This window comes from Oncorhynchus mykiss, chromosome 21 (genome assembly GCF_013265735.2).
Source record: "Oncorhynchus mykiss isolate Arlee chromosome 21, USDA_OmykA_1.1, whole genome shotgun sequence".
Classification (NCBI taxonomy): Eukaryota; Metazoa; Chordata; class Actinopteri; order Salmoniformes; family Salmonidae; genus Oncorhynchus; species Oncorhynchus mykiss.
The window spans coordinates 612501-622500 of NC_048585.1; the positions used below are offsets into that span (position 1 = coordinate 612501).

A 10000-nucleotide genomic window follows, 5' to 3' on the forward strand; every position below is an offset into this window, starting at 1 on the left:
TTCAGTTAAAATGGGGCGGCAGGTAGCCTAGTGGTTAGAGCATTGGACTAGTAACCGAAAGGTTGCAAGATCGAATCCCCGAGCTGACAAGGTAAAATCTGTCGTTCTGCCCCTGAACAAGGCAGTTAACTCACTGTTCCTAAGTAGGCTGTCATTGTAAATAAGAATTTGTTCTTAACTGACTTGCCTAGTTAAATAAAGGTTCAATATTTTTTATTAAATATAATACAGAACTGCAATTCTAGAATATCTATTATAGATATAGCAATGGAATGTTCATTCTGTTCAGTTTGATTCAGAGGCTGTATCAGTCAATACATCCTCTATGAACCCGTTGTAGACCGTGTCCGTTCTGTTCAGTTTGAGTCAGAGGTTGTAATATGGCCATAAATCACCTGGTGGCAGAACTGAGCGATTTCCCCTTAGATAGGCCAGTTGCAAAGTCAAAAATTGTCTTCATTGTAAAAATGTATGAAAACAAAGATGAGCTTTTTAGTTTTAATTTAAGGTTAGGCATTTGAGACCGGCTAGTGACCACTCTGCAGAGCTGGATTTGGGTACTAACTAAGCTGTATTTTGTGATTTAGGCAGGATGTTGTAACTCACCTGCTTAGCTGTAGCCCAGAACCTGGTCTCTAACAGGTCCTGTGCCATCTGAACCCCAATGGCTGAAAGAGAGAGAAGAGAGAGATGAGGTCAGTAAAATTCACCCTCCAGTAAGAGAGAGCAAGGGGGGGGGGGGGGGGGGGGGGTGAGACAGACAGAGAGAGCAAAGGGGGGGGGGGGTGAGACAGACAGAGACAGCAAGGGGGGGGGGGTGAGACAGACAGAGAGAGAGAGAGAGAGAGAGAGACAGACAGAGAAGGAGAGAGAGAGAGAGAGATGAGGTCAGTAAATTCACCCTCCAGAGAGAGAGAGAGAGAGAGCAAGAGAGGGGGGGAGCAGGGGGCGAGACAGAGAGAGAGAGGGAGAGGGAGAGAGGGAGAGAGAGAGAGAGAGAGAGAGAGAGAGAGAGAGAGAGAGAGAGAGAGAGAGAGAGATGAGGTCAGTAAAATTCACCCTCCAGTGAGTTCTCCACACAGATAGAGTCTGACAGAGCAGAGTGATGGTGGCAGACCATCTCTGTATCTCCTGAGTTTTAGCTACCTCTGTCTTAAAAAGTGCTGGTGGTAGAACATCTCTGTATCTCCTGAGTCACCAGCCTTTCCCGAGTCAAGAAAATGCAATCCGAAATCTACTGCTCCTAATTATTTTGACTGGTTGGTGACCACCAACCCTGAGTCTATATTGGCAGCAACCTCTTGTTTCAAACACACTGTCTAGAGTTTTGAGTGGCTACTGCTTTCCACAGAGGAGAGGAGACAGGGTTGTAGGGTGCAAGAGGAAAGGAACAAGAGGGGGAACGAGGAGAGGAGGGATGAACAAGAGGAAGAGGAGGGTGAGGAAGACCACTGCATACATGAGTCATAATGTACATCATAATGGTCATCATCAGGGATAATATAACAAATGCAATGTAGCCCCAAGGGCCTCCGGGATAATATAACTAATACATTGTAGCACAACAAGAGCCTTCAGAACCAAGGGCCTTCAGAACCAAGGGCCTTCAGAACCAAGGGCCTTCAGAACCAAGGGCCTTCAGAACCAAGGGACTTCAGAACCAAGGGCCTTCAGAACCAAGGGCCTCAGGGATAATATAACTAATACATTGTAGCACAACAAGGTCCTTCAGAACCAAGGGCCTTCAGAACCAAGGGCCTTCAGAACCAAGGGCCTTCAGAACCAAGGGCCTCAGGGATAATATAACTAATACATTGTAGCACAACAAGGGCCTTCAGAACCAAGGGCCTTCAGAACCAAGGGCCTTCAGAACCAAGGGCCTCTAGAACCAAGGGTTTTCAGAACAAAGGGATTCCAGAACCAAGAGCCTTCAGAACCAAGGGATTCCAGAACCAAGGGCCTCCAGAACCAAGGGCCTCCAGAACCAAGGGCCTTCAGAACCAAAGGCCTCCAGAACCAAAGGCCTCCAGAACCAAGGGCCTTCAGAACCAAAGGCCTCCAGAACCAAGGGCCTCCAGAACCAAGGGCCTCCAGAACCAAGGGCCTTCAGAACCAAAGGCCTCCAGAACCAAGGGACTTCAGAACCAAGGGCCTCCAGAACCAAGGGCCTCCAGAATATACTCTGGTACTGACTGATAGTTTGTGTCAGCAGAGGGACTGGATTGTAGTGTCAGCAGTGCTTATCAGGCAAAAAGGAGTTTGGTTCACACACATACTCACAAGCACACGCAGGCAGGCAAGTGTGTGTGCATGTGTGTTTGTGAGTGTGTGCGCGCCTGTGAGTGTGTGTGTGTGTTTGTGAGTGCGTGTGCGCCTGTGAGTGTGTGTTTGTGAGTGTGTGTGCGCCTGTGAGTGTGTGTGTGTGTTTGTGAGTGTGTGTTCGCCTGTGAGTGTGTGTTCAGATGTAGGTATTTCTAATTAATAGAATATTCTGATCAGGGGTTGGACGCTGTGGCACAGGGCCCACCACTCTCTGGAATGCTAACCTCAAAACTAATTACTCTGAGCTGTCAATCACGCACGCACACACACACACACGCACACACACACACACACACACACACACACACACACACACACACACACACACACACACACACACACACACACACACACACACACACACACACACACACACACACACACACACACACACACACACACACACACACACACACACACACACACACAAACACACACACACACACACACACAAAATAATACATAAATGAGTAATTTAATTGGATGCTATGCTAAAGAAAGAGAAAGAGAGGGAGAGAGAGAAAGAGAGAGGGAGGGAGGGAGGGAAAGGGGAGGGAGAAAGAGAGAGGGAGTGAGCGAGGGAGGGAGGGAGGGAGGGAGGGAGGGAAAGGGTGAGGGAGGGAGAGAGAGAGAGAGGGAGAAAGAGAGAGAGTGATAGGGAGAGAGAGAGAGTGATAGGGAGAGAGTGATAGGGAGAGAGAGAGAGAGAGGGAGAGAGAGAAAGATGGACACAGATCGAGAGAGCGAGAGGGAGGGACAGAGGGAGGGAGAAAGACAGAGAGGGAGGGAGTGAGCGAGGGAGGGAAAGGGGGAGGGAGGGAGAGAAATGGGGAGGAAGAGAGAGGGGGGAGGGAGGGAGGGAGGGAGGGAGGGAGGGAGGGAGGGAGGGAGGGAGGAAAGGGGAGGGAGGGAGAGAGAGAGAGAGAGGGAGGGAGAAAGAGAGTGATAGGGAGAGAGAGAGAGTGATAGGGAGAGAGAGAGAGAGAGAGAGAGAGAGAGAGAGAGAGGGAGGGAGAAAGAGAGAGAGAGCGAGAGAGAGAGGGGGAAGGAGGGAGAGGGAGGGAGAAAGAGAGCCATGTAGAGAGGCACACTTGTCCAGTCGTCTGTGAAGTAACAGTCAAGACATTTACACAGTAGAACACATCTGCTGTCTTCACTCAATAACAACAGTAGACAGATGTTATCTGAATACCCCATTAACTAGTCATGTCTACAGTATTGTCAGGTTAAAACATGACTGTATTTCCTTGATTCAAGATGGAGGTGATAACCTCGTAGTTTCATGGGTTTTTACCTGATGCTAGGCAGATGTAATTACATCCACCATCTTACCACAAGCAGCCTCTAGTCTACAGTATTGTCAAGTTGAAAATAGACACCCAGTACAATCTGTTATCTGGTATTGGCTAGTTCTCTGGGTGTAGTTCTTTCATTCAAAATGGAGGTGGTTATGTAATGTAATGTTTCATTTCTTCACGAGGATGTAAGTGTGGCCATGTTGAGTTGATTGTTGTGTAAAATAAACTCTCTATAAACGTAGAACAGAATTGATGGACACATGGGTGGGTGGCGTTCAGTTGACAGCATGTTTGTGTGTGTGTGTGTGTGGGTGTGTGTGTGGATGTGTGTGTGTGTGTGTGTGTGTGTGTGTGTGCGTGCGTGCGAGCGTGTGTGCGTGCGTGCGTGTGTGTGTGCGTGTGTGCGTGTGTGTGTGTGTGTGTGTGGAAATAGCTCTATTGTAGCCACAGTTCAGTTCACCAGACATACAGTTTATTAGTTAATTTATCTAGACTTGGATGATTTATAGACCGCCGCAGGGCTTCATACCCATTAATGGTCTGTTCCAGATTACAGCGATTAGGCCGGGCCGACGAACAGAGCTGCGTTGTCAAAGAAACATTTTGGATTGCTTTTCCCAATCGTCTTCATTTGGTTTTGTACACAAGGATTGTCATTTGTTGAGTTGAGTTGATTAAAAATGTCAAATCTATGAATTGACATGAAATAAAAGTTGAAACATGAAGATGAAATTGTCATATGAGCCTTGTTGTGTTGGTGCGGTTGTATGGATGGATGTAGAGAGAGATGGAGAGAAAAAGCCTTGTTATGTTGGTGCGGTTGTATGGATGGATGTAGAGAGAGATGGAGAGAAAAAGCCTTGTTATGTTGGTGCGGTTGTATGGATGGATGTAGAGAGAGATGGAGAGAAAAAGCCTTGTTATGTTGGTGCGGTTGTATGGATGGATGTAGAGAGAGATGGAGAGAAAAAGCCTTGTTATGTTGGTGCGGTTGTATGGATGGATGTAGAGAGATGGAGAGAAAAAGCCTTGTTATGTTGGTACGGTTGTATGGATGGATGTAGAGAGAGATGGAGAGAAAAAGCCTTGTTGTGTTGGTGCGGTTGTATGGATGGATGTAGAGAGAGATGGAGAGAAAAAGCCTTGTTATGTTGGTGTGGTTGTATGGATGGATGTAGAGAGATGGAGAGAAAAAGCCTTGTTGTGTTGGTGCGGTTGTATGGATGGATGTAGAGAGAGATGGAGAGAAAAAGCCTTGTTATGTTGGTGTGGTTGTATGGATGGATGTAGAGAGATGGAGAGAAAAAGCCTTGTTGTGTTGGTGCGGTTGTATGGATGGATGTAGAGAGAGATGGAGAGAAAAAGCCTTGTTATGTTGGTGCGGTTGTATGGATGGATGTAGAGAGAGATGGAGAGAAAAAGCCTTGTTATGTTGGTGTGGTTGTATGGATGGATGTAGAGAGATGGAGAGAAAAAGCCTTGTTGTGTTGGTGCGGTTGTATGGATGGATGTAGAGAGAGATGGAGAGAAAAAGCCTTGTTATGTTGGTGCGGTTGTATGGATGGATGTAGAGAGAGATGGAGAGAAAAAGCCTTGTTATGTTGGTGCGGTTGTATGGATGGATGTTGAGAGAGATGGAGAGAAAAAGCCTTGTTATGTTGGTGCGGTTGTATGGATGGATGTAGAGAGAGATGGAGAGAAAAAGCCTTGTTGTGTTGGTGTGGTTGTATGGATGGATGTAGAGAGAGATGGAGAGAAAAAGCCTTGTTATGTTGGTGCGGTTGTATGGATGGATGTAGAGAGAGATGGAGAGAAAAAGCCTTGTTATGTTGGTGTGGTTGTATGGATGGATGTAGAGAGATGGAGAGAAAAAGCCTTGTTGTGTTGGTGCGGTTGTATGGATGGATGTAGAGAGAGATGGAGAGAAAAAGCCTTGTTATGTTGGTGTGGTTGTATGGATGGATGTAGAGAGATGGAGAGAAAAAGCCTTGTTGTGTTGGTGCGGTTGTATGGATGGATGTAGAGAGAGATGGAGAGAAAAAGCCTTGTTATGTTGGTGCGGTTGTATGGATGGATGTAGAGAGATGGAGAGAAAAAGCCTTGTTATGTTGGTGCGGTTGTATGGATGGATGTAGAGAGATGGAGAGAAAAAGCCTTGTTATGTTGATTGTGGACTACAGGAAAAGAAGGACTGAGCACGCCCCCGTTCTCATCGACAGGGCTGTAGTGGAGCAGGTTGAGAGGTCCTTGGTGTCCACATCACCAACAAACTAACATGGTCCAAGCACACCAAGACAGTCGTGAAGAGGGCACGACAAAAACCTTTTCCACCTCAGGAGACTGAAAAGATTTGGCATGGGTCCTCAGATCCTCAAAAGGTTTTACAGCTGCACCATCGAGAGCATCCTTATGAGTTGCATCACTGCCGGGTCTGGCAACTGCTCGGCCTCCGACCGCAAGGCGCTACAGAGGGTAGTGCGTACGGCCCAGTGCATCACTGGGGCCAAGCTTCCTGCAATCCAGGACCTCTATACCAGGCGGTGTGAGAGGAAGTACCTAAAAATTGTCGAAGACAACAGCCACCCTAGTCATAGACTGTTCTCTCTACTACCGCATGGCAAGTGGTATCGGAGCGCCAAGTCTAGGTCCAAAGGCTTCTAACCAGCTTCTACCCCCAAGCCATAATACTCCTGAACATCTAATCAAATGGCTACCCAGACTATTTGCATTGCCCCCAAACCCCCTCTTTTACGCTGCTGCTACTCTCTGTTATCATCTATGCATAGTCACTTTAATAACTCAACCTACCTGTACATATTACCTCAATTACCTCGACTAACCGGTTCCCCCTCACATTGACTCTGTACCGGTTCCCCCTCACATTGACTCTGTACCGGTTCCCTCATCACATTGACTCTGTACCGGTTCCCCTGCACATTGACTCTGTACCGGTTCCCTCATCACATTGACTCTGTACCGGTTCCATTATCACATTGACTCTGTACCGGTTCCCCTCACATTAACTCTGTACTGGTTCCCCTCACATTAACTCTGTACCGGTTCCCCCTCACATTAACTCTGTACCGGTTCCCCCTCACATTAACTCTGTACCGGTTCCCCTGCACATTGACTCTGTACCGGTTCCCTCATCACATTGACTCTGTACCGGTTCCATTATCACATTGACTCTGTACCGGTTCCCCTCACATTAACTCTGTACCGGTTCCCCCTCACATTAACTCTGTACCGGTTCCCCCTCACATTAACTCTGTACCGGTTCCCTCATCACATTGACTCTGTACCGGTTCCCCTGCACATTGACTCTGTACCGGTTCCCTCATCACATTGACTCTGTACCGGTTCCATTATCACATTGACTCTGTACCGGTTCCCCTCACATTAACTCTGTACTGGTTCCCCTCACATTAACTCTGTACCGGTTCCCCCTCACATTAACTCTGTACCGGTTCCCCCTCACATTAACTCTGTACCGGTTCCCCCTCACATTAACTCTGTACCGGTTCCCCCTCACATTAACTCTGTACCGGTTCCCCCTACTACACCTGTTGTATTCAGCATATCACCATAAGGTCTACTACACCTGTTGTATTCGATGAATGTGACAAATACAAAAGCCTTGTTAAGTTGGTCTGATTGTATGGAGGGATGGAGAGGAAAAGGCCTTGTTATGTTGGTGTGGTTGTATGGAGGGATGGAGAGGAAAGGCCTTGTTATGTTGGTGTGGTTGTATGGAGGGATGGAGAGGAAAGGCCTTGTTATGTTGGTGTGGTTGTATGGAGGGATGGAGAGGAAAAGCCTTGTTATGTTGGTGTGGTTGTATGGAGGGATGGAGAGGAAAGGCCTTGTTATGTTGGTGTGGTTGTATGGAGGGATGGAGAGGAAAAGCCTTGTTATGTTGGTGTGGTTGTATGGAGGGATGGAGAGGAAAGGCCTTGTTATGTTGGTGTGGTTGTATGGAGGGATGGAGAGGAAAAGCCTTGTTATGTTGGTGTGGTCGTATGGAGGGATGGAGAGGAAAAGCCTTGTTATGTTGGTGTGGTTGTATGGAGGGATGGAGAGGAAAAGCCTTGTTATGTTGGTGTGGTCGTATGGAGGGATGGAGAGGAAAAGCCTTGTTATGTTGGTGTGGTTGTATGGAGGGATGGAGAGTAAAAGCCTTGTTATGTTGGTGTGGTTGTATGGAGGGATGGAGAGGAAAAGGCCTTGTTATGTTGGTCTGGTTGTATGGAGGGATGGAGAGGAAAAGCCTTGTTATGTTGGTGTGGTTGTATGGAGGGATGGAGAGGAAAAGCCTTGTTATGTTGGTGTGGTTGTATGGAGGGATGGAGAGGAAAAGGCCTTGTTATGTTGGTGTGGTTGTATGGAGGGATGGAGAGTAAAAGCCTTGTTATGTTGGTGTGGTTGTATGGAGGGATGGAGAGGAAAAGGCCTTGTTATGTTGGTGTGGTTGTATTGAGGGATGGAGAGGAAAAGCCTTGTTATGTTGGTGTGGTTGTATGGAGGGATGGAGAGGAAAAGCCTTGTTATGTTGGTGTGGTTGTATGGAGGGATGGAGAGGAAAAGCCTTGTTATGTTGGTGTGGTTGTATGGAGGGATGGAGAGGAAAAGGAAAATAACATGTTTAAATCATAGCGAGTGGGAGCACCCCATTCAGAGTGGAGCTTGATAAAACTCAGCAGGGTCTCCCTACGGACCTCATACTGCAGAGGGAGAGGGAGAGAGATGAGAGGGAGAGAGATGAGGGTAGAGAGAGAGAGGGAGAGAGAGAGAGGGAGAGAGAGAGATATGAGGGTAAAGAAAGAGGGAGAGAGAGAGATGAGGGTAGAGAGAGAGAGAGAGAGAGAGAGAGAGGGAGAGAGAGATATGAGGGTAAAGAAAGAGAGAGAGAGAGAGATAAGGGTAGAGAGAGAGAGAGAGAGAGAGAGAGAGGGAGAGAGAGATATGAGGGTAAAGAAAGAGAGAGAGAGAGAGATAAGGGTAGAGAGAGAGAGAGAGAGATGAGGGTAAAAAGAGAGAGAGAGAGAGAGAGAGATGAGGGTAGAGAGAGAGAGAGAAAGAGAGAGAGATAAGAGGGTAAAGAAAGAGAGAGAGAGAGAGATGAGGGTATAGAGAGAGAGAGAGAGAGAGAGAGAGAGAGAGAAAGAGATGAGGGTAGAGAGAGAGAGAGAGAGAGAGAGATGAGGGTAAAGAAAGAGAGAGAGAGAGAGAGAGAGATGAGGGTAGAGAGAGGGAGAGAAAGAGAGAGAGATAAGAGGGTAAAGAAAGAGAGAGAGAGAGAGAGATGAGGGTAGAGAGAGAGGGGTAGAGAGAGAGAGAGAGAGAGATGAGAGTAAAGAAAGAGAGAGAGAGAGAGATGAGGGTAAAGAAAGAGAGAGAGAGATGAGGGTAGAGAGAGAGAGAGAGAGAGATGAGGGTAAAGAAAGAGAGAGAGAGAGAGATGAGGGTAGAGAGAGAGAGAGAGAGAGAGAGAGAGATGCGGGTAGAGAGAGAGAGAGAGAGAGAGATGAGGGTAGAGAGAGAGAGAGATGAGGGTAAAGAAAGAGAGAGAGAGAGAGATGAGGGTAGAGAGAGAGAGAGAGAGAGAGAGATGAGGGTAAAGAAAGAGAGAGAGAGAGAGATGAGTGTAGAGAGAGAGAGAGAGAGAGAGATGAGGGTAGAGAGAGAGAGAGAGAGATGAGGGTAGAGAGAGAGAGAGAGAGAGAGAGATGCGGGTAGAGAGAGAGAGAGAGAGAGATGATGGTAGAGAGAGGGGGAGAGAGAGAGAGAGATGAGGGAAGTGGAAAGAGGAAAAGAGATAAAAACATTTTATTTTACTCTCTCTTCCTTTCTAGTCGTGTTCAAAGTAGCTCACACAGGAAGAGGAGCATCATGGGCAGCCCCAGGAGCACTATTGGTCAAAGGGAGAGGAGAGGAGGCTGAAAGGAAGACGAGAGCCCGTCCCTCTGGTCCCAGACTATCCCACAGGGGGTCAGAATGTTACATTAACACCCCTACGTGGAGGGGGTTCCTAAAAACAGACATCCTCAGAGATCCACGATGACAAGAAAACCAATTACCTCCTATTCCCCATATAGAGCACTACTTCTAACCACAGCCCTGGAGCCCAAACAAACACACATTATCGACTGGCTCACACACACACACACATTCAGGCCTTAGATGTGCCAGGGCCCAGACAGACCAGTGGCCCCTGGAGGAAGCAACATAACCCCAGGGACCATGTGTGCTTCTGTGCCCAACGTCTTCACTACAAGGAGAGTGGGAGGAGGGTGGAGGAGAGGAAGTGCAAAATGGGTGTGAATTAATGGTCTCTCCTGGTCTGGTGCTTTTGATGTAACACCTAGCCAACTTCCCAGGGA

At 47.6% G+C, this 10000-nt stretch overlaps 1 protein-coding gene across 1 annotated transcript in view; it reads right to left on the reverse strand.

Annotated features, from left to right (window-relative positions):
* The window catches only part of cacna2d4a (calcium channel, voltage-dependent, alpha 2/delta subunit 4a), a 199640-nt gene that overhangs the window by 26766 nt on the left and 162874 nt on the right, over window positions 1-10000 (reverse strand). Inside the window, exon 24 of the mRNA XM_036958447.1 lies at window positions 607-668. Coding sequence (XP_036814342.1) covers window positions 607-668 — 62 coding nt within the window. The remainder of the gene's footprint in view (window positions 1-606; window positions 669-10000) is intronic.